The 16,074-nt window shown below is 48.4% G+C and overlaps 1 protein-coding gene across 1 annotated transcript in view; it reads left to right on the plus strand.

Moving 5' to 3' along the window:
• Window positions 1–16,074, plus strand: part of LOC306917944 (voltage-dependent T-type calcium channel subunit alpha-1H-like) — a gene marked incomplete at its 3' end in the record, with an annotated part of 134,368 nt that overhangs the window by 68,409 nt on the left and 49,885 nt on the right. The window contains 1 exon segment of the mRNA XM_079530847.1: window positions 405–497. Within this exon segment, the coding sequence (XP_079386973.1) occupies window positions 405–497 (93 nt within the window).

Here is a 16,074-nt window from a genome sequence, read left to right on the forward strand (position 1 = left end):
TCATGAAAATCTGCTTTAAAATGGTGTGATCCTTCACCGTAGTGTTGAAAAATAATTCAAAGTGGCGATCAACAACAGAGCGGAGGAGGAACACGACCCCCCCCCCCCCCCCCCCCCCCCGCGCCGCCATTGCAATGCATTGGGTCTCAATTTCCCAGAAGCCTTTGCATGCCAGTGCGACTGGAAATTGTTGCGTTGACCGATGTCCGATGGAAACCCTGTGAGTCCTAAAACGTATTAAAAACGTGAATTAAACAATGAAAACGTAACTCGTTATTGGGAGGGAAGCTGTTCTACAATCAATTAACTTGTGTAACTCGTGAATGGGATGGAACATGTTAATTAATCTAATCCCCCCTCCTCTCTGTTTCTCTCTCTCTCTCTCTCTCTGTCTCTCTTTCCAGGTCATCACATTAGAAGGATGGGTTGACATTATGTACTATGTCATGGACGCTCACTCATTCTACAATTTTATATATTTTATATTGCTCATTATAGTAAGTATCCCTTTTTTTCATTGCTGACTCACTACTGTTTTACAACCATAATCTTTGCAATAAACGCTCAGTCGCCTTAAAACTAAACAGAACTTGAGAAGTCAACAGCAGCCGATGCTGATGAATTGAAAAATGCACTGGACCAAAAGCTTAAGGTTTGGTAAAAGAAGTATCTTCCGTTTGAACTATAACCACACGCTCCATACGTTCATGGAAATAATGAACACCTGCATGGATGTAATTCAACTCGAACTGTATCTGTAGAGCTCAGGCTGTGTTACTGGAGTCTATCCAACATGAACCCTAGCGTCGCATTCTGTTCTCGTCACAGTGTAGACCAGGACAAGTACTAATCCCTGGGGAACCCCAGTTAACTTTAGGCTTTACCCCATTCTGACCTGAGATCAGATTCTAAAAATGTCTGTTTGAAAATGACAGTTTTCTGAAAAAGCTATGTTTCTATGTCAGTCGTTCTTCGATTTTTCAAAAATAGCAGAAAATAGCAGATCTACAAGCTCGTAGCGCGTCACTCGGTGGCGCGCTACGAGCTTGTAGATCTGCTATTTTTCAATAGCTAATGCACAACATAATGCTAACACCAAAAGGGGTTCCCGCCCAAAATGGGTTAACTTGAGCGCTGAACATCTTCTGTATGAAGCAAAAGAACAAACTATTTTGAAGCAGGTGTAACTTCCACGGATCTCCGTGCTCTGTCTTGTCACCGGACAAACTTTAGTTGTTATCACGTTGCTCGATTTAAAAAGAGAAACTAGCCTGGGCTGGATATTCTCTCTGCTGTATGACCTACTTCTCCCTCTGCCTGTGGTTTGATGTAGGAAGTGCTTAGTATGCACTCAGAATGACAGAGAGAGACGAAGGCAGGAGAGTGGAGCGAGGGTGGCAACGGGCGAGAGAGGAGGAGGAGGAGGGGGAGGGGGGGGGGGGGGGGGGGTTGGGGGAGTATGAGGGATGGAGAGAATGCTGGGAACGCGCGAGGCGAACCTAGACGTGGCTTAGATAGCGTGAGGGAGAGAGAAAGATGGAGAGAGAGAGAGAGAGGAGAGAGAGAGAGAGAGAGAGAGAGAGAGAGAGAGAGAGAGAGAGAGAGAGAGAGAGAGAGAGAGAGTGAGAGTGAGAGTGAGGCAGAGGCAGAGGCAGAGGCAGAGGCAGAGAGAGAGAGAGAGAGAGAGAGAGAGAGAGAGAGGGTGAGGCAGAGAGAGAGGCAGAGAGAGAGAGAGAGAGATAGAGAGAGAGTGAGGCAGAGGCAGAGGCAGAGGCAGAGGCAGAGAGAGAGAGAGAGAGATAGAGAGAGAGTGAGGCAGAGGCAGAGGCAGAGGCAGAGGCAGAGAGAGAGAGAGAGAGGGTGAGGCAGAGGCAGAGAGAGAGAGTGAGGCTGTACAAGTTGCCCATAATGAAGTGGTAGAGAGAGAGAGAGAGAGAGAGAGAGAGAGAGCATGTTAAGGCCTCAGAGAACAATTTGACAGAGGAAGGCAGAGTGAAAACGAGAATCAAAAGAGAGATGCTCTCTAGAACATCTCATTCCATTGTCATTACCATTTTAATGGCATGCTAATGTGACAGTCTGGGGATGGAGTTTTGTTATGGCTAAGTCATATCACGACTATCAGTGGTGGCTACAGGGAACTTGAAATGTCAAAGTATAAAAAATGGTGATATGCCTGTCTGAGTTACACCTCCAAATATACGTTTGACTGAAGGCTATAGTTACACAATAAATGAAAGTGGATTTTCAAACTTTACGACTTGGCAGATAACCGTGCCAGCAGCTTTAACAATATCCTTATTGAGCGAGTCGGAAGTCTGCTGTGCCTTTATGTCTACAGTGGTGAGAGATGGACTGCTTCAAAAAAAAGATATTTATCACATTAGGTGGTGTGGCCAAGAATGCATGGTATAACTAATGGTATTTCAATAAATCCTTTGGGAGGATAGCTCATATTCAACCTCTGTGAAGACCTGCAGTGGCCTTCACATTTCCCAAAACTAAATCAAATCAAATCAAAAGTTCATTTTTAAGACTCTTGAGTTGAATATTTTACGAGATTTTGTAATACAATACAATGTTTGAATCTTTCACGGTGGATGCTGCCCCCATTCTTCTCTTCACCCACTCCCTAATGTCTCCATCCTTCCTTTCCTCACTTATGTCAGGGGTTCTCAACGTTTTTGGCCGGGGACCCCCGGAAATGCTTTGGCAATGTCTCGGGACCCCCGCCCCGCCCCCTCCCGACCCCCAATATAAATTGACTGCTACAATAACCTTAAACCATTTTGGGCGGGAACCCCTTTTGGTGTTTTAAGCATTGTTATAATTTAGCTATTGAAAAATAGCAGATCTACAAGCTCATAGCGCGCCACCGAGTGGCGCGCTACGAGCTTGTAGGTCTGCTATTTTTGAAAAATCGTGAAAATAAATTTTTTATTTCTTTTGAAAATAATTTGGGGACCCCCTAAAATAATTTGGCGACCCCCCGAGGGGTCGCGACCCACGGGTTGAGAACCCCTGACTTATGTTACAATTTCCCGCCACTCCGCTCCTCCATCATGGCCTCATATTCTGTCAATCCACCCTTCCTTCTCTTTCAGCCCACCGCTGCTCTGCCTCTTCCTCGGCCACGTGCAATGTCCTCATTGTCCTCAATGTCCTCATTGTCCTCAATGTCCTCATTGTCCTCAATTTCCTCATTGCGTTGTAGCAGCAGACAAACAGTCAATACTTTATTAGACAGAAATGCAAACAGAACAGAGTACAGCCAAACACATGGTATAAAAGCCTGGTAACATTAACAAGAGGCCATATAATGCTCCTGGCTTCCTGAAGCAGGAACATCTTACATCCCAGGGGGCCATATAATGCTCCTGGCTTCCTGAAGCAGGAACATCTTACATCCCAGGGGGCCATATAATGCTCCTGGCTTCTTGAAGCAGGAACATCTTACATCCCAGGGGGCCATATAATGCTCCTGGCTTCCTGAGGCAGGAACATCTTACATCCCAGGGGGCCATATAATGCTCCTGGCTTCCTGAAGCAGGAACATCTTACATCCCAGGGGGCCATATAATGCTCCTGGCTTCCTGAAGCAGGAACATCTTACATCCCAGGGGGCCATATAATGCTCCTGGCTTCCTGAAGCAGGAACATCTTACATCCCAGCCAAACGAGATACTCTTACTGGTCTTGCATAGCGACTATAGAGAGGAAATTGGGGCTCAAACCAAATGTGTTTGTCTTTTTAAATCTCTGAATTGTTTATACTAGGGCTGAGCAATCAGAAATATATCGAAACCGATATTTTGAACCAATAACCGACTTAATCTTAATCGTTGTGATTCATTGATTGAATTAATACTTCGACTTACGGGGCAGACCGCAAACTTATAGAAGAGTAGTTTTTTTTTCCTCCTTTTTAAAAACCCTTTAGCTCTAGTTGAGCTAAAGGGTTGTTGGTCTAAACTCATACGAACACTTGTTTTTACTGAACTCTCACTTTCAACTCCGCCTCTTGACCAGGTGGGCTCTTTCTTCATGATCAACCTGTGCCTCGTGGTGATCGCCACCCAGTTCTCCGAGACCAAGCAGAGGGAGAACGCCCTGATGAGGGAGCAGCGGGCGCGCTACATGTCCAACGACTCCACGTTGGCCAGCTACAGCGAGCCGGGCTCCTGCTACGAGGAGATGCTGCGCTACGTGAGCCACCTGTACCGCAAGCTGTCGCGCAGGCTGCAGCGCATGTACTCTGTCTGGCACAGGTGGGTTATGCTCTCTGTACCGCAGGGCTGCAGCACAGGCTGCAGCGCATGTACTCTGGCACAGATGGGTTCTCCATACCGCAAGGCTGCAGCGCATGTACTCTGTCTGGCACAGGTGGGTTATGCTCTCTGTACCGCAGGGCTGCAGCGCATGTACTCTGTCTGGCACAGGTGGGTTCTCCATACCGCAGGGCTGCAGCGCATGTACTCTGTCTGGCACAGGTGGGTTATGCCCTCCGACTCCTCACGCACCACAAATAGCAAATCTACAAGCGTCCAGCGAGCCTGTACGTTCTACTATGTTTGGATGCCCGGCGCGTATGACAGACTATAAATAATAAAGTATTGCGGTCTTAGGCAGTGGTTTTATAAATGATGGGTCAGAAAGAGAAGAGAATACTTATGTTTAAATGCAAATGAATCCTGTTGTAGTGTTTAAAAGGGTTTCCCCATAATATTATATCATAGTAACTGCCTGGGTATCATCGTGTCCAGGGGTTAGATCAGGTTTAAACTCTCTCCAGAGCAATGGTGTATTAAGATAAATGTCAGAAGTGTTTCATTAGCATATGTCTAGTGCAGGGAATAGCAATACGTGTGTTTTTAATTAGCGACGGTGCATGGTTGTATAATACTTTATAAATGTCATTTTAGGCCCTATTTCTAGGTACATTTGATTAAAGAACGTTCAGAAACGCTACTCACATCACCACAATTATTACTTTTGAACCCAAACGGCTCGTATGAACCTGCTCAGTGGGCAGCTATAGGGGCAGCGGTGGCCGAACGGTTTGCGGAGCGTTCTTGTTATCGGAAGGTGGCCAGTTCGTATCCCCAGACCGGCACGTTAAAATTTCCACCGCTGAAGTGCCCTTGAGCAAGGCATTGAACCCCTACCATGAAATGTTCTATGAGCAGGGTCTGGCTGTAAACAAGTTCGTCGAGCTTAGTCCATTCACCCTGGGTAAACAAAGAACTTTGCTTTGCTTTGCTTTGCAGCTGCCCAGGTGGGAATCTTAACGCAGCACATTCAGAAAATGCTCATTATTACAAAACAAGGTTAAAGTTTAAGCTACATTTTTTTTCACATTTTATGTGAATATATGTCACCATTTTTTGACCAATCTGTATGGTACTGTACAGTATGTTAAGTCAATACAACTGTGATGGTTATAGTTGGCGTACAGTACCTGCTCATCTACTGGGAATATAGCTATAGGTCCTGTTGTCGCATAGGACAATTTATCTTTATGCTCTTCCCAAGCAGGCTTTACATTATACTGTACTGTATCTCAACAGTAGAAACAATTATGCTTTTGCAGAAGGACCAGGGGTTAATGACTGTCAGACCTTTGGTGTCGGAACTAAAGCCAGTACCCAGATTTAACATCTCTCTTTTGTCCCACGATGAGAATGCTTTAACCCATTTTGCGCGGGAACCCCTTTTGGTGTTAGCATTATGTTATGCTTTAGCTATTGAAAAATAGCAGATCTACAAGCTCGTAGCGCGCCACCGAGTGGCGCGCTACGAGCTTGTAGGTCTGCTATTTTTGAAAAATCATACATAGCTTTTTCAGAAAACTGTCAGGATGTAGAAGACATTTTTAGAATCTGATCTCAGGTCAGAATGCTTTAAGACACTCTATAGCAAGGCTTTTCAACTGAGCTCTGAGATTTGGCTGTATATCAATGTCGGAGGTGAAACACTTGAGTGAGTGAGAGTGAAATAAATCAGGCTCAAGCATTTCCTTGTACTTGAAGGTATGACAAGAGAGTCATTTCAGGAAACCAGGTGTCTTAACATTCAGTAGATAAAGGTGCCTTGAGGCTTTGGGCTCTACATTCACTGTTTATTCATGTTTACATTTCCTCCAAAGTCATTAAAATATGTAGGACTACAGCACCTGAATATTTGAGTGGATATATTGGTTAAACATCACTGCACCGTTAAGAATACATGCATGTGGATCAAACCCTTTTCAAATAGACTTTTCGAATCATTCCACACAGTTAAAATGCTGTAAAATAACAGCATAGTGATACTTAGTGTGTTGAATTATCTAGAGATGTGCCATTCCAACTCTTCACTGATCTTTTCCTGGAGGCAGAGGCGTATCTACAATAAGACGAGGACAGGCGGAAATCCATTTTCTGGCCTGGCCAAAATCCATACAATGAGAAAAAAGAGAGGACAAAAACAAGACTTGAGAACTATTAGTGGACAGCTGATTGGCCGTTGCGGTAGAGCGCGACCCTCAATCACCCATTGGAATGTAAATATATGCCTTTCAGCCTTTGTAAACCTTTAGTGCTACGATTGTGCACGGGGAGATGACAATTAACACATCTTGCCTGCCCAAAATGTAATTCCTGGAAACGCCACTGCCTGGAGGTCTTCTGAAAATGCATGTTTTCCCTTCAGGTTTTATTCACTGATTAACCTTAATTCTACTGCTTTGCTACTGAAAACCAGTGTCCAGCAGAGGAACTCTATCTATTCAGAGCATCTGAATAGAAGTAACATATTATAAAACCATTCCCCCCTTTCTCACCGACAATGTTCTGTTTCTGAAAATGCACTGACATCTACTGAACTGCCAATGGCAGGACATTGTGGAGTTCTCAAACGGCACATCTGTATCTCGAGCACGTTTCAATGTTGTGCAAATTGATTTCCACACCTTACTGAAATGAATGATCAGCACTGGCTTCCCAGTTTCCAAACTAAATCCATGTGCTTAGGAAAATGGTCATGGTCAAGTATACGCATTCAAATTCTCAGTGTTAATTCTTACTCTGAGAGTATACGATGTAACCATGAGGATACGAGTCCATTTGGTTACCTTTGTACTAAGGTTGTCCCGGTCCGATCATATGATCGGAAATCGGGGCCGTTCACGATATTTTCAATTGATCGGAATCGGATAGGGAGCAAAGAAAACGTGAACGGGACATCCTTAGTATCAATATTATATCCATATCATGATATTAGACTGGATATTGTCTGTGACTTTGGATATTGTGATATGGCATATAGTGTTCTATAAAAATATAAATATCGGATCGTGGAAAATCGGTATCGGCAGATACTCAGAATCAAATGATGGGATCGGTAGCAAAGCAACATTATCGGGACATCCCTACATCCCTACTACACTCGTTGTGAGCAAGAGTGCATACTATGGTCTACTACTTTGTACTACTATGTACTATGTACTACAGTATGTACTATGTACTACTGTGCTTTAAAAATGTCTACAGAGGCTGTCTTGGGTATAGCGGGAGTGGTTAATGGCTCTCTCCTCTGCCTCTCCTCCTATGACAGTAAACGCGGTAAGAAGGTGAACCCCAACGGCAGCGGAGGAGGAGGCGGCGGCGGTGGCAGCGGAGGTGGCGGGAACGGCCACAGCCACGGGTTCGGTGGCGGGGGGCGCGGCGTGGGCGCGGGCGGCGCGGGCGGCGCCTCGGGCCCCGGCAGCGCGCCCTGGCTCCGCCCCATCCACAACCTGCTGCAGCACCACCAGCATCACCACTGTCGCCTCAGCAACGGCGGGCAGCACACCGGCGTCACCACCACCGGCGTGACGACGAGCGCCTCGGAGCACGGCGGTGGAGAGGAAGGCAGAGGAGGAGGAGGAGGAGGAGGAGGAGGAGGAGGTGCGGTACCCGGAGGAGGAGGCGGTGACTCGGGCGGCGAAGAGGTGGAGATGAGGTCGTTTCCCGTCCAAGGAGGAGGGAGTAGGAACGGGAACGGCGGGAGCGGCGACTCCCCGGCGGTCACCCACAGGTATAGTATAGGGATGGGACGATAATTGTTTATTGGTGTATTGGTTTATTGTGATTAAAAAAAGGGGCAGGGATTTTAATGTATAGTGAAATTGTCCTGAAATTGTCATACACTAGGATGAATTAGCTTTTGTTGAGCTGCAAATTCAGTCAGACATAAACAGTCTATACCTGTAAAGAGCACATTTTTTCTTATTTCAATAATAGACTACACCATCAACAAGCTCACAATGTTTACACGTTGAGAGCTTGTTGATCTGCTATTTTTTGCAAACGTTTCCCCCAAAATGGGGATGGTGGGGGTTCAAGTGCATGGTTAAACAAAGTGCCCTTTTAAGTTTTAAGCATATTTAGATTATAATTGCATAGATTATTTTTTTGACATGTCGTCCCATACCCCTATACCCACAGGATGGGGGCGCTGTTGGGGCGGTTGAACGGCGGGATGAACTACCCCACCATACTGCCGTCGTTCGTGTGCAGCTTCAGCAGCAAGACGCCGCCGCCTCACGGCCAGCAGCACTGTGGCGTGGGACCCGGGCCCAGCCGAGACCTGTACCACCACCACCACCACCACCCCACCTCGGAGCACACGCACACCCTGGCCAAGCTGCACCAGCTCATGGGACAGCACAGTGAGCACGCACGCACGCACGCACACACGCACGCACGCACGCACGCACGCACGCACGCACGCACACACGCGCACTGTATAATACTGTAGCCTATCCTACATACTGTACATACTCAGCAGACTTAAGACCTTTTCACGCGGGAAGCGACTTTTGAGTATGTCCAGCTTTGAGGGTTTGTTGTGCACACAAACATTGTGCACACACAAACATTGTGTTAACACAAACCTCGAATGCCATTGACAATTAATGAATGGCCAGCTTTGAGTGTTTGACCAAACACAAACATTGAAGACGAAGGTGAGGACGCAAACTGTGATTGGCCGGAATGAGATGATGTATGAATGATGCCAAGCGAGATGGTCTGCATCACTCGCTTCCCATCTGAAACCATCTTTATGGGCCACACCTTTTTTGCCGTACACGCCTCCTAACTGCCTGGCCAATGCTTGGCAGGCGGTTTGCGTGCTTTTTGATCTTAATAAATACAATTGTGTCAGTTCTGTTTATCACATACCTAGAGAGAGAGAGAGAGAGAGAGAGAGAGAGAGAGAGAGAGAGAGAGAGAGAGAGAGAGAGAGAGAGAGAGAGAGAGAGAGAGAGAGAGAGAGAGAGAGAGAGAGAGAGAGAGAGAGAGGGGCTTTAATTGTTGTGTTTGTGAATCACACCGTGACAGTATGACAAGCTTGTCAGTTCTGTTTTAAAGGAGCCATACAGCACGCACGCACGCACGCACGCACGCACGCACGCACGCACGCACGCACACACACACACACACACACACACACACACACAAAGCTGGTGGCTTCAGTCTGCACATCAATTAGTAGTTGTAACATATCGTACACGCACACACACACACACACACACACACACACACACACACACACACACACACACACACACACACACACACACACACACACACACACACACACACACACACACACACACACACAGCCGGTGATGGAGAACTTTGGAGAGCACAGATGAAGGCTCAAGGACGCAGCTGAGGTGCTTCCAGATTGTTGTTGAACCGTCTTATAGTCACTGTCGGGTGGAAACCTTGTAAGTCCAAAACCGTTCCTCCTTAATTATCATTTAAAAAACAGTGAAAAAGGCTCACAACGCCTCGCGGCGTGAACGGCCAGTGAGCTTGTAGATCTGCTGTTTCCACTGCTTCTGTGCGACACAGTTGATCGTATGATGAAGAAGGGCATTCATTTGCAACAAAACAAAACGATGAAACATGGACGTACCAGGTTTCTCCCCGACGGCGTCGACATATGGATTAATGAAACGTTATCGTCTCCTTGTCCCCATCAGTCTTGTACAACATCAATAAACGTCACCGACGATAAGATGTGAGAAGACACCAGTCACCGAATAACAGTAGAGGAATGAAAATAGATTAAAATGAAAGCTAAGAAAGACGCAGATTATCTCTCTCTCTGTCTCTCTCTCTCCCTGTCCTTACCTCACTGTGTCAGTCGGTTCATATTCATAATGTTAACCCATTTTGACCTGAGATCAGATTCTAAAAATGTCTTCTACATCCTGACAGTTTTCTGAAAAAGCTATGTTTCTGTCAGTCGTTCTTTGATTTTTCAAAAATAGCAGACGTACAAGCTTGTAGCGCGCCACTCGGTGGCGCGCTACAAGCTTGTAGATCTGCTATTTTTCAATAGCTAAAGCATAACATAATGCTAACACCAAAAGGGGTTCCCGCCTAACATGGGTTAATGGAAGGCAGGACGCTCGGTGTCGTTCCTGCAGATGAAATGTGTTTGGGATGTGCAGCCTCAGCCTGCATAGCTCTGGTGACAGAGAGCAGAGAGCAGAGGAGTCAGCTGGTAGTCAGGAAGTAGCACTGTGGGCCACGTTGATGTTGTGCACACAGTCTCTCACACACACACACACACACACACACACACACACACACACACACACACACACACATGCGCGCGCTAAATAGCTTTTGCTGTGCTATCAATACACCATCAATACACTTTACAATTTACCTTTTCATGCTCTGCTGAGTTATAGGCCTATAAGTTCTCTGCCTCCCTCACCATCTGTATTTTTATTAGCCACTTTTCTTCTTCTCTAGCTCTCTCTCTCTCTCTCTCTCTCTCTCTCTCTCCCTCTCTCTCTCTCTCTCTCTCACTCTCTGCCTGTCTCTCTGTCTGTCTCTCTGTCTCTGTATGTACACTCTCTACACACTAACAAGCTGCTATTTTGGGTAAAGAGATTTGGTGTACACAAGGAACAAATTCGGTCCGAGTACAGAGCCAACTCGGGCCTGGTTCACCAAGTCCACAGGGTGTAATTAATTACAGCTAAATGTGTGTCTCATCTCTCCTCGTCAACCAGGTCGTCAGAGGCTGCTGTACCAGCTGGCGGGCCTGGTGCCGAGCCCGCTGCTCCTGGAGCTGCTCAGCTGCCCGCTGTGTGCCCGCAGCCTGGAGACCCTGGAGCTGGAGCTGGGAGACCTGGAGGGGGGGCTGGGAGACACCGACGGAGGACACGACTTTACCCAGGTAAGCATGATGTCAGGGTGGTGACTTTACCCAGGTCAGCATGGTGTCAGGGTGGTGACTTTACCCAGGTCAGCATGATGTCAGGGTGGTGACTTTAAACAGGTCAGCATGGTGTCCTCAGGGTGGTGACTTTACCCAGGTCAGCATGGTGTCCTCAGGGAGGTGACTTTACCCAGGTCAGCATGGTGTGAGGGAGGTGACTTTACCCAGGTCAGCATGGTGTCATCAGGGTGGTGACTTTACCCAGGTAAGCATGATGTCAGGGTGGTGACTTTACCCAGGTCAGCATAGTGTGAGGGAGGTGACTTTACCCAGGTCAGCATGGTGTGAGGGAGGTGACTTTACCCAGGTCAGCATGGTGTCATCAGGGTGGTGACTTTACCCAGGTAAGCATGATGTCAGGGTGGTGACTTTACCCAGGTCAGCATGGTGTGAGGGAGGTGACTTTAAACAGGTCAGCATGGTGTCCTCAGGGTGGTGACTTTGCCCAGGTCAGCATGGTGTCATCAGGGAGGTGACTTTACCCAGGTCAGCATGGTGTCATCAGGGAGGTGACTTTACCCAGGTCAGCATGGTGTGAGGGAGGTGACTTTAAACAGGTCAGCATGGTGTCCTCAGGGAGGTGACTTTACCAGGGTCAGCATGGTGTGAGGGAGGTGACTTTACCCAGGTCAGCATGGTGTCCTCAGGGTGGTGACTTTACCCAGGTCAGCATGGTGTGAGGGAGGTGACTTTACCCAGGTCAGCATGGTGTGAGGGAGGTGACTTTACCCAGGTCAGCATGGTGTCATCAGGGTGGTGACTTTACCCAGGTCAGCATGGTGTGAGGGAGGTGACTTTACCCAGGTCAGCATGGTGTCATCAGGGAGGTGACTTTACCCAGGTCAGCATGGTGTCCTCAGGGAGGTGACTTTACCCAGGTCAGCATGGTGTCATCAGGGAGGTTACTTTACCCAGGTCAGCATGGTGTGAGGGAGGTGACTTTACCCAGGTCAGCATGGTGTCATCAGGGAGGTTACTTTACCCAGGTCAGCATGGTGTCAGGGAGGTGACTTTACCCAGGTCAGCATGGTGTCATCAGGGAGGTGACTTTACCCAGGTCAGCATGGTGTCCTCAGGGAGGTGACTTTACCCAGGTCAGCATGGTGTCATCAGGGTGGTGACTTTACCTAGGTCAGCATGGTGTGAGGGAGGTGACTTTACCCAGGTCAGCATGGTGTGAGGGAGGTGATTTTACCCAGGTCAGCATGGTGTCCTCAGGGAGGTGACTTTACCCAGGTCAGCATGGTGTCTTCAGGGAGGTGACTTTACCCAGGTCAGCATGGTGTCCTCAGGGAGGTGACTTTACCCAGGTCAGCATGGTGTCCTCAGGGTGGTGACTTTACCCAGGTCAGCATGGTGTCCTCAGGGAGGTGACTTTACCCAGGTCAGCATGGTGTCCTCAGGGAGGTGACTTTACCCAGGTCAGCATGGTGTCATCAGGAAGGTGACTTTACCCAGGTCAGCATGGTGTCATCAGGGAGGTGACTTTACACAGGTCAGCATGGTGTCCTCAGGGAGGTGACTTTACCCAGGTCAGCATGGTGTCCTCAGGGAGGTGACTTTACCCAGGTCAGCATGGTGTCATCAGGAAGGTGACTTTACCCAGATCAGCATGGTGTCCTCAGGGAGGTGACTTTACCCAGGTCAGCATGGTGTCCTCAGGGAGGTGACTTTACCCAGGTCAGCATGGTGTCATCAGGAAGGTGACTTTACCCAGGTCAGCATGGTGTCATCAGGGAGGTGACTTTACACAGGTCAGCATGGTGTCCTCAGGGAGGTGACTTTACCCAGGTCAGCATGGTGTCCTCAGGGAGGTGACTTTACCCAGGTCAGCATGGTGTGAGGGAGGTGACTTTACCCAGGTCAGCATGGTGTCATCAGGGAGGTTACTTTACCCAGGTCAGCATGGTGTCAGGGAGGTGACTTTACCCAGGTCAGCATGGTGTCATCAGGGAGGTGACTTTACCCAGGTCAGCATGGTGTCCTCAGGGAGGTGACTTTACCCAGGTCAGCATGGTGTCATCAGGGTGGTGACTTTACCTAGGTCAGCATGGTGTGAGGGAGGTGACTTTACCCAGGTCAGCATGGTGTGAGGGAGGTGATTTTACCCAGGTCAGCATGGTGTCCTCAGGGAGGTGAATTTACCCAGGTCAGCATGGTGTCCTCAGGGAGGTGACTTTACCCAGGTCAGCATGGTGTCCTCAGGGAGGTGACTTTACCCAGGTCAGCATGGTGTCCTCAGGGTGGTGACTTTACCCAGGTCAGCATGGTGTCCTCAGGGAGGTGACTTTACCCAGGTCAGCATGGTGTCCTCAGGGAGGTGACTTTACCCAGGTCAGCATGGTGTCATCAGGGAGGTGACTTTACCCAGGTCAGCATGGTGTCATCAGGAAGGTGACTTTACCCAGATCAGCATGGTGTCCTCAGGGAGGTGACTTTACCCAGGTCAGCATGGTGTCCTCAGGGAGGTGACTTTACCCAGGTCAGCATGGTGTCATCAGGAAGGTGACTTTACCCAGGTCAGCATGGTGTCATCAGGGAGGTGACTTTACACAGGTCAGCATGGTGTCCTCAGGGAGGTGACTTTACCCAGGTCAGCATGGTGTCCTCAGGGAGGTGACTTTACCCAGGTCAGCATGGTGTCATCAGGAAGGTGACTTTACCCAGGTCAGCATGGTGTCCTCAGGGAGGTGACTTTACCCAGGTCAGCATGGTGTCCTCAGGGAGGTGACTTTACCCAGGTCAGCATGGTGTCGTCAGGGAGGTGACTTTACCCAGGTCAGCATGGTGTCATCAGGGAGGTTACTTTACCCAGGTCAGCATGGTGTCAGGGAGGTGACTTTACCCAGGTCAGCATGGTGTCATCAGGGAGGTGACTTTACCCAGGTCAGCATGGTGTCCTCAGGGAGGTGACTTTACCCAGGTCAGCATGGTGTCATCAGGGTGGTGACTTTACCTAGGTCAGCATGGTGTGAGGGAGGTGACTTTACCCAGGTCAGCATGGTGTGAGGGAGGTGATTTTACCCAGGTCAGCATGGTGTCCTCAGGGAGGTGAATTTACCCAGGTCAGCATGGTGTCCTCAGGGAGGTGACTTTACCCAGGTCAGCATGGTGTCCTCAGGGAGGTGACTTTACCCAGGTCAGCATGGTGTCCTCAGGGTGGTGACTTTACCCAGGTCAGCATGGTGTCCTCAGGGAGGTGACTTTACCCAGGTCAGCATGGTGTCCTCAGGGAGGTGACTTTACCCAGGTCAGCATGGTGTCATCAGGAAGGTGACTTTACCCAGGTCAGCATGGTGTCATCAGGGAGGTGACTTTACACAGGTCAGCATGGTGTCCTCAGGGAGGTGACTTTACCCAGGTCAGCATGGTGTCCTCAGGGAGGTGACTTTACCCAGGTCAGCATGGTGTCATCAGGAAGGTGACTTTACCCAGATCAGCATGGTGTCCTCAGGGAGGTGACTTTACCCAGGTCAGCATGGTGTCATCAGGAAGGTGACTTTACCCAGGTCAGCATGGTGTCATCAGGGAGGTGACTTTACACAGGTCAGCATGGTGTCCTCAGGGAGGTGACTTTACCCAGGTCAGCATGGTGTCCTCAGGGAGGTGACTTTACCCAGGTCAGCATGGTGTCATCAGGAAGGTGACTTTACCCAGGTCAGCATGGTGTCCTCAGGGAGGTGACTTTACCCAGGTCAGCATGGTGTCCTCAGGGAGGTGACTTTACCCAGGTCAGCATGGTGTCGTCAGGGAGGTGACTTTACCCAGGTCAGCATGGTGTCGTCAGGGAGGTGGTGGTCAGGGTCCATGGTAGACATGGGGGGGGGGGGGGGGGGGGGGGGGGGGGGTGATGATGATGATCATCATCATCAGTGGTTCACAAAGTGGGGTCCAGGGACCCTCTGGTTTCCTTGAGCGGGTTCCAAAGGGGGCACCTAATGCTTCTTTGTGTGCTGGGCAGTGTTGTTTTTGGCAGCACATTTTGATTTTAGTTTTAGTCGTAGTCTATTGAATAGTTTTCACTTAGTTTTAGTCACATTTTAGTCACCTGGAATGTTTTAGTCTTAGTCTAGTTTTAGTCGACTAAATGTCATAAGATTTTAGTCGACTAAATCTACAGTTGATTTAGTCTACTAAAATGTATTTTGGCGGGCATTGATGCCGTCGTAATGACTATTTTTTTCACTTGCTGAAAATAGACGATCTACAAGACCACAACGCGTCGCGCTGTAGATCGTTGTAGATCATCTATTTTCAGCATGCAACTAATTGTAAAATGACTTATACTGGATATCTTGTCCACTAGTCCCTTCCTAACATTTAGTCTAGTTTTTATTTGTTGACGGAAAATTGTCTGTATATTTAGTCTTAGTTTTAGTCATCATAGCTTAGTTTTCATTTTGTTTCCATTTATTTTTTGTCAGTGGAAAAAGGTAGTCGGCGAACATTGTTTTGTCTCAGTTTTAGTCGACGAAATCAACACTGGTGCTGATTGAATGGGTGGGGGGGGCGGGGGGGGGGGGGGGGGGGGGTGGGGGCGGGGGCCGTCCGTGCTACTTCCTATATGTACTCAATCATCATGTGGCCTCGGGTGACTCGTCCCCGGGTGACACCAGAGTTATGAGTCATCCAATCCAGTAGTGAGTTCAACCGCGCTGTCAAGGTTGGTGCTAACGAGGTAGCAGGAACGCTTCATGCAGACTGAGCCGCTGCAACGTATAGGATTTATTAGGCAGGCGGTATAACAAGGCTTAAAGGATTGGTGTCAAAAACCACGGAAGCTGTCCAACACAGGAAAAGAAAAAA

Source organism: Electrona antarctica (assembly GCF_951216825.1).
Source record: "Electrona antarctica genome assembly, contig: scaffold_197, whole genome shotgun sequence".
NCBI classification, from domain to species: domain Eukaryota; kingdom Metazoa; phylum Chordata; class Actinopteri; order Myctophiformes; family Myctophidae; genus Electrona; species Electrona antarctica.